Source organism: Dendropsophus ebraccatus, chromosome 2 (genome assembly GCF_027789765.1).
Source record: "Dendropsophus ebraccatus isolate aDenEbr1 chromosome 2, aDenEbr1.pat, whole genome shotgun sequence".
Taxonomy (NCBI): Eukaryota; Metazoa; Chordata; class Amphibia; order Anura; family Hylidae; genus Dendropsophus; species Dendropsophus ebraccatus.
The window spans coordinates 183,184,389-183,200,697 of NC_091455.1; the positions used below are offsets into that span (position 1 = coordinate 183,184,389).

A 16,309-nucleotide genomic window follows, 5' to 3' on the forward strand; every position below is an offset into this window, starting at 1 on the left:
GGAAGCTATACTGATCTTACCCGACTCGTCCACAACCGGCAATGCAGAAACTCGGCGTTCTACAAATATATTCAAAGCTTTGATGATGGGAGTGTGGGGATGTATGAAGGCAATGTTGTGGTACGTCCCTATCCCAAGTTCCTCTAGGTTTTTCTTCATGAAGGCAGGCTTTGGCATTTCTGACACCTGTCGTGAGAAACCAACGTCACCAATTTTTATTATGCAAGGTCATAGTCATAACATGCAACAGGGACATACGTTTCTCCATGACAAAACTGAGGCAGGTTTACAGGAACAAAAATCATATGTATAAAGCATATACCCAGTAGGCAATCTCTCATATCCCTAGGAAAAATGCAAGCGACAGCCCCATTGGTTTCTATAGGCAGCTGCATTTTATACCTTCTTCATGGATCTTTCTAGTTTTCTCCCTGGGCTCTGATCTCAGAGATGGCAGCAATAGGCAGGTCAGAGTTTGTATGGATTATGTCCATAGATCCTTATGTCACCACTGTTTGCCTGGGGAGAAGTCGCTTGCTATGCAATACAGCAGCCCATCAGGTAAAATCATAAGGCGACACACATTCAATCCAAAATAATTTTTAAAGAAACTTACTAGAAAAGTTATTACAAAGCATTGACAGCACCCCCATCTGGGCCCGAAGTGGGGCAGAAATGAGGCAAATATGGGAAGTTTTGGGAAGTTTCATGGGCATTTGGGGCAGTGCATCCTGTGTAGTGTGAATGTATAAAAAGTAGTGTTTGTGCAAAAATGTGTGACTTTCTGTGTCCCAACATGGGACGTGGCCTCTCACAGCCCTGTAGATGTATCAGCATGACGCACAGACTGTACAAGAGAGGCACCGAATTTATGAAGCAGATTCAGACGCCGGTCTGAACCAGTTTCCCCCATAAGCTGTAAATGGGTCAGTGTTAGTCATTGCGGCTCATGAATAATCCAGTGTCGAACATGCAAACAGAATTAATCACCAGATAAAAGACCACGAGGAGTGATTCACTCAGTGATCTGCACCGCTCCTTAGATGGATCAAACGCAAGAAGACAGCTCATTCCAACATGTGACAAGATAAGAGCATTAACTGCGTGACACGATGTATTCTCCTCTAAATACTCAATGGGGAAAATGTATTATTATAGTAGCCTGTCATCACTTTCGAGCTGCCTGAACCAGGAGTCATGGGGGCGGTCTTAGAGGCTTCTCCCCGCCCCACTAGCTTTGATTGATCGATCTCTCCCTGTTTGTGTATGGGAAGGAATCAGGACTGGCCGAAGATACTGGAGACCGTCATGATGACTCATAGCCGAAAGCATTGATAAGTTCCCTTTTAATTTAGCTTAAAACCAGACAGTGTGAGACATTGTATAGTACAGACAGGGTTCATACACATCTCCAGCTGTTGCAGATGGTCATACACATCTCCAGCTGTTGCAGATGGTCATACACATCTCCAGCTGTTGCAAAACAAACTCCCATCATGCCTGGACAGCTAAAGCTTTGGCTGCCCAGGCATGATGGGAGTGGTAGTTCTGCAACAGCTGGAGGGCCGCAGGTTCCCTGATATACACGAACAAATTTATTCAAAACTAATCTCAGATGAGAAATTATTTAACCTTTATATAGAGTATATGTAAATCTGAACTGTAAAGGTGTCAAGAGTCGACTTAAAATGACACAGAACATCTATGGGAAAGCATTATTCCCAGGCACTACAGGAGATTTCCATAGTCATGTGCCCAGACGGATGACGTCAGAAGCCATAGCTGCCGATGGTTCCCACATATATAGACATATAGAGGAGATGAACTCTTCTGATTTTCTTTACTTACAAAAAGCTGAAGAAACTTGAGGATTCGCTTGTGGGTAAGAATATAAAGTGCATTCCCGCTGACTGGGTCGATTACTGGTAACCTGTGGATTTTGTTCTTGATGAGTGAATAAACTGCATCAAATAGGCTGCAAAGAAACAGACAGGGGGAAGAGAAGGTCATGTGGTTACAGAACAAAGTGGCAAGCTTACACAGTATATTTAGCATAGACTGCCCCCCCCCCTCTCTCTCTCTCATTCACTGCTCATTATCAGGACTCTTTTACATCAGTTGAGCCCTGTGTAACCTATGGAGAGGGGAGGAGGAAGGAGGGAGATTAGTCGCCAGCAAAGAGCAAAAAACACAGGATTACAGAGTGGGAGCTGTGTGAAAGCCAGTATTCAGAGGTCAGAGAGGTCAGTGCTGACTTCAGAGGAGATAGCCGTTGATGCAGCTGTAAATTAACTTTTTGTTGTCCTGTTTTGATGCCTCATCTCCCTCCACCCCTCCCCTCTCCATAGAAAACCATGAAGACAGGGGGGACAGCTTTAAACTGCTTTTTCATGATAAAAATGCATTTTTTTAGCTAATAAACCCAATTACAAAGTTTCTTAAAATCACCTGTACTATTGATTTCTGTAAAAAAAAAATAAAATTAAACGACAGTGACACTTTAATCTTTTGCTTTTAGGGCTAAAATTTTGTGCCGATTTCTTAGCATATCTTTATAGTGGTTGAAGATCTGAGCTTTAATCCCCAGAAAAGACAGAGACTATTACTCTCTAATTCTATCACCTTAGAGGAAGCTTCCTGCATACTGTGTTATTGTGAGTTCAACTTATACACAGTATACATTCCCCACAGCTCCCCCAAGTGGTTGGATTTAAATATATGTCTATGCAGGGGATCAGGGGCTCTGTGTTAGAAAAATGGTGCTCACATGACAAAAAAAAAGAACATTGTGGCTACCATGATAGGATTACTATTACACCCTACCATAGGCAGGCTGTAACAGGAGAGAAGCGGTACCAGGAGCAGTGTACACTGCAGTGCAAAGCCATAGTCATAGAATTAAGTTCCTTTACTACCCCCCATCCCCCCTATTAACACATTTCAAATGATAACATAGCTCTGTAGATGGAAAATATAAAAACATTTAAAAAAAAAAAAAGCAGTTTTTTTTTTGTTTTTTGTTTTTTTTTATTAAGTAAAATATAGCCAAATGATAAAAATGGGTATAACTGTACTCATTTTTTTGTGTGCCCTAACCACAGGTAAAGGGGTGTTCTGCTCAAACCTAACTTTTTATATGTTGCTGCCCATGGTGAGACTAACAATTCATTCCATACTTATCTATTCAGTCTCCTTCCCCCAGTTGTCAGTTTCTGCTTTGTGCTTAAGACACAAAAATCTATGTCAGCTTCTCTCTCCATCTCCCCCTCCTCCTCTCTCTCTTCTGAGACGGCTGATGTAAACAAGTCCCTATCTGCAACTTTGTAGCAACTCTGATGCCAGGAGGATTAATCACAGTTCATCAGTAACTTGACCTTAGATTAACCCTCCCAGCATTACAAAGAAACTACAAGGTTGCAGATAACGCCTGCCAGGGACTTGTTTACATAAGCTATCTCGGAAGGGAGGAGAAGGGGGACACAAAAACTCACAATTTTTAGTGTCTTAAGCAGAAAGCAGCAGCTCAGAACTGGGGGAAGAAGACTGAATAGATCATACCAAGTATGGAAAGAACTGTTAGTCTCACCATGGGCAGCAACATATGAAAAGTTGCTAAAGGAGAAGGGTGCCGCGGCTTTCTGTCCTATATGGTTGTCTATATGAAAAGTTATGTTTGAGTGGAAAACCCCTTTAAATAGAGAAAACATTTATCCAGAATACAGTTTTAAAGCGAATGTACCATCATTCCATTTCTACCATTTTTTTTATATCACTTAATCTATGCCGGGTGAACTGGATGGTACATTTGCTTAGAAACATGCCAGTAGTTGCTTAGAAACATGCCAGAGCACATGTTCTTGAGGACAATAACTTTATGGCAAGAATACTACACTGTGGGAGGTAATGAGCCAGTTCGGAATTGGATCTAGATTCATCGATATGGTAAAATTGTTGTATAATGGAGTGCATGCATCTTTGAGTATCAATGGTAGCTTGTCAGATGCCTTTGGTTTTGGTAGGGGTACGCGGCAGGGGTGTCCCCTCTCCCCCTTGCTGTTTGCCCTAAGTATTGAGCCAATTGCTATTAAAATCAGATCTGATCCTCTCTTGGTTGGCTTTGGGGTGTACGGCGAGGGGGACAGGGTGTCACTCTACGCGGATGACGTGTTACTTTATCTGAGGGATCCAGCAGTGGGGATCCCTAGAGTAATAGAAATGTTCGAAGGTGTTGGTAGATTGTCCGGTTTGGCTATAAACTGGTCAAAATCTGTCCTGATGCCTCTTAATCCCGCAGTGTCTTTTAGCTTCCCCGCTCTTAGACAGCTTGGGCGAGATGATAGTTTTAGATACCTGGGAGTAAGGGTGTCGAGAAAAATGGAAGATTTTGATAAGTTGAACACTTGTAAGGTGATTGATGATCTGGAAAAGAAAGCTGTAGTGTGGCAGAAACTCCCACTTTCTAGGACTGATAGACTGGTCTTGATCAAGTCGGTATGTCTCCCAAAGCTCTTGTTCTTATTTGGGATTGCCCCGGTGTTTATCAGGGATGAGCATTTTAAGAGAATCAGATTGATGTTTAATTCTCTAATTTGGGGTCGCAAAAGAGTACGCTTGAAATTGGAACACTTGACTGTCGCGAGAAATAAAGGAGGGCTGGGGTTACCCGATGTTAAGTTATACCACTTGGCCTCGCAGTTCTATTGGTTCTCTACGACAGGAGTCGAAAGGTTCGTGGACAGAGTGAGGGGGTGCGATTCTCCTGAATCTTTAGACATTTTTCAGAGACTTGAATTAGGGGAATTGGAAAATGGTGTTGGTAAAAGTGGGACTTTGGTGAGAGCTATTGTTAAGACCTGGCGAGAATGGAAGAAGTTAATGGGGGTAAAGTGTTTTTTTGATTTTGCTCCACTTTGGAATAACTTTAATATATTACCTGTATATAAACTGGGGGTTCTTAATCTCCTACAGGCAGCAGGCATTAGGAACATTCAGGATGTGCTGGGGGGGGGGGGGGAGAGGTTTGGAACCCTGGCTGAGGTTGAAGGAGGTGTTCAATTTGCCAGATAATGCGTGGTTTGAATACGCTAGGTTAAAGTATGCTCTGTGTCCTCTGATAAGAGCAGGAAAGGTGTTGCTGTCTAGCCCAGATCAAGTAATAAGTGGATTTAGAAGGAAAGTGGGGAGAAAAAAAATGTTTTTCATATATTTATAAATATCTTCAGGGTCAGAGTGTACATGAGTTTAAAAATCAGGGTAAGTGGGAACGGGACTTGGGTGGAATGGGGACCCTGAACTGGCCAACTATATACAGTAATATTAGGAAAGTATCTTCTGCGGCACACCATCAGATAATACAATTTAACATGGTGCACCAAGTATATTATACACCTGCATTCTTGTGTAAAATCAAACAATGGTCTCTTAGTGGTTGCCCCAGGTGTGGGAGGGAGGAAACGGGATATTTACATTTATTATGCAACTGCGAAAAAATTGAAATTTTGTGGAACCATGTGTTTAGAAAAATAAAAGACGTGTGGAGTAGATATACCCCGGGTTCCCCAGGTGGCAATCTTGGGAGATACCTCTGGCTTGAAGCTGCCTAGGTGTAAGGTATAAAAAATACTTAGGATTCTGTTTTATGCTAAATTGGTCTTGGTTAAAAACTGGATCTCCCCACTGTCACCGCGGATTGAAAGTTGGGACAGATTATTGACTATCTACGAGAAATATTATTAGGCCACTACGCATGTACAAGATTGTGTTCTGTGTTCCTTTTCTTAATTGGAAATTTCCTGATTTATGTATATGAGGATGTGGTGCATTTTTTGTATCTTGATTGAAGAATTTTGTGCGATGTTTTTATGTTAATATGCAAAAAAAATAAAAAATGGATAAAAAGGGTGAAAAACGTTTATAAATAAATGTTAAATAAAAAGAAATAAAAAAAAAAAATAAAAAAAATTTAATACTACACAGCCAGTAGTCTATACCCCTACCTTGCATCTGGAGTTATATTCACCAAAGGCTTGAAGGTTTCTTGCAGATACAATTCTGTGGAGATACATGTTGGAAATATGGTCATACAGTTACTGGCCACACATTATATAGGCTATTACTGTACTTAGGAAGAATCCACCCTCTAAATACAATGTAGATAAGACACTTCCTAAAACACAGAACTACAAGACTAAGGCCTCATTCACATGTTCAGTGATTTTTCAGGGCCGCAAAACCTCACACTATTTTTTCTCTGTAATCTGTGGAAAATCATCTGTATTTGCATCCTTTTCCGTAAAATGTGAATAGTACTAGTTTGGATGGATTTGATGAGTATTGTTTTTACAGACGCCAAAGACTTCTATTGGTAAACCGTACCGCAATCACAAGCCGCACTAAGACATTTTTGTTTTTATGGAACGGATTACGTATCAAAATTGCAAAAGAACAACCAAGCCAAGGAATGTCTCCAATCAAGGAAACCACACAAGCAAGGTATCTTTCCACAGACAGCTGTTTCAGGGTATTTACCCCTCATCAGCATGGAGGAAGATTCTGGCTAGTGGGAGCAATGCCTAGTAAGTACATGCAAAAGGATGCTGGTTGACCTCAGGGAGATCAACCAAAACACCGCAGAGACATCATCACGTGTCTCTACGTCAGTGTATTCTAGAACATTGCCCCCTGGGAAATCAAATATGCAAAAGAACACTGCAGAGACACCATCACATCACAACGTCAGTGAACTAGCCAGACCTTCCTCCGGGAAGGAACAACCAAGCCAAGGAATGTCTCTAATCAAGGAAACCACCCAAGCAAGGTATTCATCCACAGACAGCTGTTTTGGGGTATTTGTCCCTCATCAGTGTGGAGTAGGATTCTGGCTAGTGGGGGCAATGCCTAGTAAGTGCATGCAAAATTACGCATCAAAATTGTGTGACTAGCCCAATATAAATTAATGTGCTTTAAGTTGAACCGTTATAACGGGACATGTGAATAAGGCCTAAAGATAAAAATTCTATTCCTAAGGTGGCCCCAATGCATTGTTAAGATTAACAATAATGATAACTTCTTACCCCTCCAGGTCTCTATCTTGTGTTCCTCTAATTCATATATCTGTACCTATAGTAAGAAATACATACAGATGCAGAATTATTTGTTGTTACTTTAATACGGTGCATATTCTGCAAGAGTGTACATGGAGGGTAACAATTCACATCAACAAGAGTTCCTGAGCCTAAGAGAATAAGCAAGATTCTTCAAAAATTTCCGAAAATTATACGGGACCTTAATAATAAGAGCCAAACAAACTACCATTTATTCATCAAGTGAGGCGACTGAACTTGTGCTAGGAGCAGTTTTGATCCCCAATTGCTAGAACAAGAGACCCCAGTTCCTCCACCAACATGGCTGCATGAAGAGTTTGTATGGAACAATGGAATCCTCATTGCTCCTACACAGTTCTATGGCCATTATGGAAACATATGTGCATGACCTGTAATTATACGGCTTTGTTACTATGAAGTGACTCAGCTTGTATTCCAACAGCATTGCTACAGACTGGTTGGTAGCACGGGGGTGAGCTGCTACATAGTGTAAGTGATGGGACTTACCATTGGAGACTTGTAGTATCGATGCAATATATTGATGAAGTCTGTAATAGTTAACATACCTGTAAAAGAGCACAATAGGAGTTAGATATGCCCATTGGTTCGCTGACCTCAGTGGCTTGATGTTCTAGTTCTTTGCTCTATGGACTAGCGGAGGACTTGTCCTGGTTTGTATTGTAGGACAGGACAACTAGTTACCAATCTGACCACTCATCCATGGTTGACCACATTTTTGTGTACGATAAACAAAGGATGGGTTTTGATCCTTTTTTCATGATGGAAGTCAATGGAAAAACGGATCAAAAGAGATGCACACAGTAACTTGATGAAAAGATGACCAGACACGATTTCCTTCATTGGCTGCCACTATAATATGAAGTCCTCAAACCTGCCTGGGGATTCCCATCCCCGCAGCTCACAGACTGCAGGCCTGAAGTATGGAACAGCAGCTACACTCAACAATGGAGTAAGACTAGGAGAGTACTGGTTTGTTTGCGTTCTGTTTGGCCATCAGGCATTACTACAGTATGGGGGGGGGGGGGGACTGTTACCATATGGGGGCACAGGGGACATTATTACTGTGTGCAGGCAGAGAGCACAGTACTGTAACTAATTGAATAATGATAATTTTATATGCTATTAAATTTGAATTGAATGAGGCCCGACCACTTTTTTTATGTTTAGCCCATTTAACCAACTAAGTTGAAACCCCTTAATGGTGTGTTCACACCTACAGGATCTGCAGCTGATTTTCTGCTGCGGATCTGCAGCAGATTTCATTTAAATAACTGAACACAGAATCAAATCTGCACCTTCAAATCTGCTGCAGATCTGCTGCAGATCCTGTAGGTGTGAACGCACCCTAAAGGAGTTATCCAGCACTACAAAAGCATGGCAACTTTCCCCCTGTCTTGTCTCCAGATTGAGTGGGGTTTCAGACTCCGTTCCATTGAAGTAAATGGAGCTTAATTGCAAACCGCACCTGAACTGGAGACAAGAGAGGGGGAAAAGTGGCCATGTTTTTGTAGCGCTGGATAACCCCTTGAAAAAGTTATTTTACACTGAAAAATCTTCAGGACTTGTATGCAGCGCCTTCACACAGCACAGATAATCAAGCAACTGGGCCACATAAGGGATCCCTGTATCACTCATGGTCATTTAAATACATTGCTACCGGCCTATATCCCCCGTTTACACAGGGTTGGTAAACAATAATTTTTCAGGGCTGCACAAAAGGTGAGATTAGCTGACAAGCTGCATTTTCCTGCTAGCGACGCTCATTGCTGACAATCAGCCTGTGTAAAAGTGTTACAGTCATTCAAAAAAAACAAAACAACACCACCACTTTAATGGGCACCTCTCACCGGGGACACGGGCACAAAGCCTGCCCGACCCCCTGGTGCAGCCCCCGGATACTTACACTTTCCGATGAGTCCCGTTCCTGGAGCCGGTCCCGTGACGAAGATATCAGTGCCCGAAGCCGTGCGCGCGCGCCGCTGAGAGGAGTCAGATGCCCATAGACAATGAATGGAGCCGCCATTCTCTATGGGTATCGGACTCATCTCAGCCGGGGGCTGCACCGGGGGCTCGGGCGCGCTCCGTGCCCGCGTCCCCGGTGACAGGTTCCCTTTAAGGCTATGTTCATACCTACTCCTGGTTTTGGTTGAAATAAGACTGACCAAAAGAGTAAAGGAAATACTATGTAAGGCCTTAACATGCCAAATGTTTTGATCTGTTGGGCTCTGGGTGCAGAGACCCCCACCTATCACTAGGACAAGTGAGGAGAAGTGCTCAGCTAAGCACTTGTTCTCTCCTTCACTTTACTTGCTGCAGTAGACGGCTCCATAGACTTTCAATAGAATCAATCTCCTGCAGAAAGGAGGAGGAAGATATATTTATCCAGCTGAATAAAACGTTTGACAGGTCTCCCAAAAATGGCCGTTACTCCAATACTACTGTTCCCGGTGTGCAGTTTACACGCCGCTGTGGCCAAAATACAGAAAAAAAACAGGAAAGTGCAACAGCAACCTGCAAGTGCCAGGGCTGACCATATATATTCTCCCTCTATCTTATACAGGATAAAAACCTGTTCTAAAGATTTAAACAAACCAATTTTAGCAAACCAATTGATCAAAGATTTTAGCAAATCAATTGATCAAATAGGGTGTACCATCTCACCACATTAAGGTGACCTCAGAGTGATGGTCACACATACAAGATCCACAGCAGATTTGATGATGTGTTGAGTTATTTAGTTATATTAATATCAAATCTGCTGCCGATTTGCACCATCAAAATCTGCTGTGGATCCTGTACTTGTGAATGTACCCTTAAGGCTATGTTCACACTTTGTACGACACTGGCCGTTCTGTGACCAGGCTGGGTCACAGAATGGCTGGTGTAAGAAAAGATCATCTCGGCCGGTACTGCAGTACCAGCTGGATGATCCTTACCGCGGATGAATTCGGATGTGGGCGGATCCGTGCACGCCCGCATCCAAATTCCCTGCTGTTCACAATGGAGCGTGTGGCTGGAGCCACATGCTCCATTGTGAGCACTGACAGGTTCTCTGCAGAGGGTATTCATTGAATAGCGGCCGCAGAAAACTGACGTCAGTTTCTTGCAGCGCCGCTAGGGATCCTGCCAGAGTGTATGCTATGTGTATACACTCCGGCCGGGATTCCTTAGAAGGCAGCACTACCTAAGTTCCGTAGTAATCACAGCCGTTGTTACAACGGCCGTGATTACTACAGAACTTACATAGTGGGAACATGGCCTTAATGTGAGTCCAAGAGAAGCCATTTTCTTGTGTGGTCAACTAAGAAACACATTTTTTTTAAAACTTTAAGAACAGGTTTTTATCCTGTGTAGGATAGAGGGGGTATATACAGTAAGCCCTGCCATTTGCACTTTCCTGTTTTTGTCTGTATTTTAGCCACAGCAGCGTGCAACCTGCAAAGTTTGAACAGTAGTATTGGAGTGCTGACCATTATTTGCTTTTTATGTCTCCATGATGTGTCAGAAAGTTTTTGTTTTAAATCCCATTCAAAGTAAAACAGTGCTGTCATTTTGTCGCAACAATATGTACGTGATTCGCATGCGGATTGTTCGCGGATTTGCCTTAAGAGCCACATTTCTGTCATGTGTGATCAGGATCAAACCAAGCATGGAGAGGAGTACTGCCCACCATCAGTAATGCATGCTCCGTGCCCTGGGATAACACACTCCATTCTTGTGAGCCGTCTTGGTCTTTGCGAAGTTATTTATATAGACGTCTTTTATCAACATCTTTTTCCAAGAACCTCTCCAACCTACATTCCAGATCAGAGAAGAACTGTATTTAACTCTGTCTCCATAGCAGCGGTTCACACTCCCCGCAGATGTGCGGCCGCATATAAAATTAGCAACTCATTGGTTTCGCGTGTTAACTTTCTATACAATTCTATTAAGCAGTGGGTAATCTTAAAGACTCCTTCATAATCTCCAGACTGGAGGAACTAATGTCATCCGCAGCCATTTCATTAATGCATTAAACATTTCCCTCAGTTATGGACGCCCCTGACATTGTGTTGGCTTTGTGCATAGTGATGGGAGCTGCTCTGGGCATTATAGTTTGCAGACTCCTTTGGTCCTCCTCCTCTGTAAGCTAGGCGTGCCCTAAAAAAGGCCTAAGGAAAAGAGTTGCCTGAAAATAGAGGTCACGCTGCAGAGAGTCTCCGACTCTCTGTAAGTTCTGTAGTTCAATTTTTTTTTCTTCGTTGTATTAACACCTAGGCCTGGCGGCCATTTTGTGTCAACACGTCTCACAACATGATGTTCCGGGGCCGGCTGGGCCGTCCGTCCCCTCCTGTAACTGCCTCCAGCTCATCCCCTCTCTGTGATGCTGAGGAATATAGATGGAGTGGGCGGAATATCAATGAGGTGGGTGGGTAGAGGGGCCATCAATATGACGAAAGGATGTGCTGCAGCCTTGGAGTTGTAGGTGACCGGCAGCGCACGCCAAGACAGGAAGTGCAGGAATTTTGAAATGCGAGCCAAGCTCTGACCGGACAGCGGGATCTGTGCGTCAGGGCTCCCTTTAGTGCAGCAAAATAGAGGGAGGCAACATGAGTTTGGATTTTTTTTGGGGGGGCGCCACACTGCTCCTTTAATGGCCAGTAGTAGGTTATTTTATTCTGTGGTGTAGTGGAGTGCACTCTCTTGCATTTCAGATAAAGACAATACACAATTTTTTTATTTTTTTTTTCGAGATATCCTTAAGGATTCAGGATTAAAAACAGAATAAAGAAAAGGAGAAAAGAATGAATAAATGAATAAAGTGGAGTGGAGAAGAAAGGCAAAGGAGGAAAGGCAAAGGACAAAATGAAGGAACAAAAAGGAGGTAATGAAGGGAACAAAATGGACAGAAAAGGGGAATGGTAAAAATAGATAAATATTCACTAATAGATAAATATTCAATAATTACTGCTGCCAAATGCAGAACGAAGCTCACCTACAAAACTCTGGTTTTTCGTTTCCCATAATGGAGCAGCTCTTACACCATTGGCTACCAGCGCAAAAAAGGCCTTCTTAACCTGCAAAGGAAGAGGACACAAGAGACTGATTTTATTGCTTTATGTGGAGGTCAAATTGACATCATTCTCCCTGAGCCTGTGACTAAGAGCCCTATTCCACAGTAATGATAATCGGCCAGATCGGCCCCATTTGGCCCGATTCGGCCGATTATCGTTTGGTGAAATAGAGAGAACGATCAGCCGATGATCGTGTCATCGGCTGATCGTTCATTTAGGGCCAGACCTAAAATCATCGTTCCCCCACCGTGCATCGCTACGGTTGAATAGTACGATTTGACAAGCCGACCGACCGACGATTTGACAAGCAGCAGCATACATTACCTGTCCAGGCTTCTTCTCCGTGCCGTCTTCATCCCTGGGTCCCGAGCGCTCTATCTTCAGAATGGCCGTTCTGAAGATAGAGCGCGTGGGACCCGGGGATGAAGACAGTGCGGAGAAGAAGCCTGGACAGGTAATGTATGATGCTGCAAGGACATCGGTAACTGTGTCCTTGCAGCCCTCACTCAACGATCCGTGGAATAGGCCCAGTAAACGAGCGGCGATCTAGCAGATCGCTGCTCGTTTACATCATTGATCAGCCCTCCTCGGCCCGTGGAATAGGACCCTAATACAACAGATCAAGTTTGAAGCAAATATACCATCAGGTACATCGCTTTAAGTTTTGGTGCATGGTGCGGGTCTATTCCTGAGCACAGGCTCGCCATGAAGCACTGGAGGTGGGCCCGCTGGCCCCCAGTGTGAGGAAGCCCCTCCCCTCTGTGACAGGGCTCCATTAGAATAAATGGAGCCGCTGCACAGAGGTGAGGGCAGATCGTCACACTGGGGGCCAGCAGGCCCCCTCCAGTGCTTTAAGGCGGGCTGGTGCTTGGAAATAGACTGGCACCATGCATGGGAAGTGTGCAGCGGTTCAACAAAGGACCATGCCACCGGCATCCCAGCATCAATCCATTAATGTAAAAAAAACGATGTACATGATGGTATATTTGCATTCATTTTATGTACAAAAATCTTAGAAACTACCATCCGGCCCATCTAGTCTAGTTATATTTCTTTTATTATGTTAGGATAGATATACGTTTATCCCAGGCATGTTTACATTCAGTTACCGTATATTTACCAACCACATCTGATGGGAATTTTCCAAGCATCTACTACTTCTTAAGTAAAATTATATCTAGTATCTATCTGCATATACTCTTTGCATAGTGGTTTTTATTCAGTAACACTAACATGGTATCATTCAGTGACTTGGTTAAGGTAACATGTAGTCCGGGTGGAAGTGTTATTTGGAGACAGCATGGGGTGTCCTTCTACATACTTTGTGTGGTAATGTTGTCACGATGAGGAGATATTGTCTATTGTAGCAGGTTGAATGGGTTAATCTGGCAAGGCAGGTATATTCCTCTTCGGCTACTAAGAGGTTAACCTGGAGGCTGATCTCCCCACAGGTGCAGGTGGATTAAAACCCTAGCTAGTATGATGGGAGTGGAACTTGGAAGCAGCTTGACACTGCTTTGCTGCTGATACTGGAGCTATATACCAGGAGAGACTTCTAACCTACAGATGGGTGAGAGATAACCCTGTATCTGCTGTGACTGTACTCCAGGAGACTGTACAGGACTGTATGATTTCTGTGAACTTTTATTTATGCCATTTTAAAGACTTGTTTCTGCTGAAGAAAGCTGTATTTTGTTTCTGGAGTCTCTATGCTTGGAAATAAAGCTGCTGACACGTCTGGGATACAAGAAACCTGCGTTTAGAGTATATCTTTACCTGAGCTCACACCCCAAGCTGCTACACTATGTATAGTGGTAGTACAGGGTATTTATATTAACATATTATTTATAGGCTGTATATAGTGTGGCACAGCAGAAGATGCCACTTTTATCCAAGCACCTGTATCCTCTGCTAAGAGTCAGCTTTAGTATACAGGCTGCTCTGTCTGTTCTAGCTTTATAGGTGTTATCCAACGGAAATCTTTTTCTTTCAAATCAACTGGTGTCCAAAAGTTATATAGATTTGTAATTTACTTCTACTAAACATTTTCAAGTCTTCCCATATTTATTAGCTGCTGGATGTCATGCAGTAGTGCTCTCCGCTGACATCTCTGGCCGAGACAGGAACTCTGTCTCGGTTTTCTATGAATCCCCTTAGAAAACCTCTCCTGCTCTGAAGAGTTCCTGTCTCGGCCAGAGATGTCAGCAGAGAGCACTGTCTGACTGAAAATAAAACATTCCCTGCAGGACATACAGAAGCTAATAAGTATGGGAAGACAGGAGATTTTTTAATAGAAGTAAATTACAAATCTATATAGCTTTCTGACACCAGTTGATTTGAAAGAAAAAGTTTTTGCTGGACAACCCCTTTAAGGGAAGACACCTGTGGACAACTACAGGGAAGACTGTACAGTGCAGCAGACATGTAGAGACTGTGGCTGCTGGTCTTAGGGGAAACAATTAGGAACCTCGCTTTCTGGTAAGCGGCAGCCACATCCCTGCACGACCAGTTGTCATAGGAGCTACAAGAATAGAAACTATGAGAAAGTCTTGAGTATGCCCCTGTTTACAGGAGTTCCTATTTCTGGATCCACAAGTTTGCGCCTGTAAACACTTGCTCCGAAATTATATAATTTTCATTTCCACATCCCACACTAGTTAAGTTTCTGCTGGAAATGAAGCCAAGCGATCCCAGGATCTGATGACATCACTACTGACCAATGATTCAATAACAGACGTTCTACTATAGTCCGGAGCGTCTGCAGGAGGAACGTCCACTATACCACAATACAAAGAGTAGAGATGTGGATGCAGTTAGAAAAGGATAAGAAAATATTTTTCTTGTGGTTTAACATCAGCACGAGACACAACATAAACTCTGACCCATAAACCGACCAAAACATGGGAATTAACAAAAAAAAAAAAAAAAAAAGGACAGAATGCAGCACAACAGCTCAGCCTGAAGCTTACAAGCCTTGAGATGGCTTTGAAGAATTTTAAAACCCAGCAAAGGGAATTCCGTTCCTTAAAGATTTTACAGAACAGGAAGGATGCAGGCTTTGAAGGAGAAATCCCTGACAAAAGTAATTGTTTTACTCACAAAACAAACATGTTTTGAAATAAAAAAAAAAAAAAAATCAAATAAAAACATTTAGGGCAGAACTGTAGTTTCCCCTTCAACTCTTTGCAGACTCTAAAAAGGTGCTATACCCTTTCAATAGCTGGCACTGGGGCCCAGGTATTTTCCCCTATATTCCCCATACATTTATACACTGGGTAAAACCCAAGAACACATGTGGTTTCTAGTGGGGCCTAAGGGCCCTATTATACAGCCCGATGACTTTCTGTAAGTGAGCGCCTATCTCTGAGATCAGTGCTCACTTACTAAGCCCAGCTTCAGTAGATTGCTCCCCCTTTTACACGGGCCAATCATCAGCTTAAGAAGTCTCTAGCGACACTCCTGGCCAAAAACTGGCCCTTGTAAAACGACTCTAAATCCCCTATCTCTGGGAGCAAGCAAGTGCCGACCAGTCAGGTCAGCACTCGCTTGCTCCTTATTCCCTGCTCACTGCCGACGCTACTACATGTGCCAACAGTGAGTGGGTAAGTGCCGGGGGGGGGGGGGGGGGGGGGGGGGGCTCTGCCCATAGGAGATAGCAGCGGTCTGCTGCTGCCGCTCCCACTGCGACGGCAGCAGATCATTGCTACCCTCGTTTGTCTTTCAACATGGAGAGATGAGAGAGAAAGAAAGCTGCTGGGAAGTCTATACATAACCATGTTCCTAGCTGCTCCCATTCTTCTCCTTGTGATCCCCCGATCTCAAGATGAGCACAGGAGCTGCCACCTTAGCGGGATACCCTTTTGGGCAGTTTTTGAGCAGACAAGTCCTGTCCAGACTGCTCATCTCAAAAGCAGGAAGAAAGAAAGAAAGGTTGGGGGGACTGGAAAAAAAAAACGAGGACTAGGTAAGCATACGTTTAGTTTTTCCCTACCCCAGCGAGTTGTTTTTTTGTTTTACGATAGGCTGGAAACATCCTTATGTTGTTAATCATACTGCATGGAAAACAAAGAAATGTTTTAATATCTTGACTGTAAATGAGTAGCAGAGTGTCCATTGGGCGTTTCTAACACT

General features: G+C 43.3%; 1 protein-coding gene across 4 annotated transcripts in view; it reads right to left on the minus strand.

Annotated features, from left to right (window-relative positions):
* The window catches only part of PRKAG2 (protein kinase AMP-activated non-catalytic subunit gamma 2), a 208,607-nt gene that overhangs the window by 11,352 nt on the left and 180,946 nt on the right, over positions 1-16,309 (minus strand). For all 4 annotated transcript variants that reach the window (XM_069958857.1, XM_069958858.1, XM_069958859.1 and 1 more), the window contains 6 exons: positions 12,100-12,181; positions 7,611-7,669; positions 7,074-7,119; positions 5,997-6,051; positions 1,849-1,975; positions 21-186 (listed from right to left, as the gene is read on the minus strand). In XM_069958857.1, coding sequence (XP_069814958.1) covers positions 21-186; positions 1,849-1,975; positions 5,997-6,051; positions 7,074-7,119; positions 7,611-7,669; positions 12,100-12,181 — 535 coding nt within the window. The remainder of the gene's footprint in view (positions 1-20; positions 187-1,848; positions 1,976-5,996; positions 6,052-7,073; positions 7,120-7,610; positions 7,670-12,099; positions 12,182-16,309) is intronic.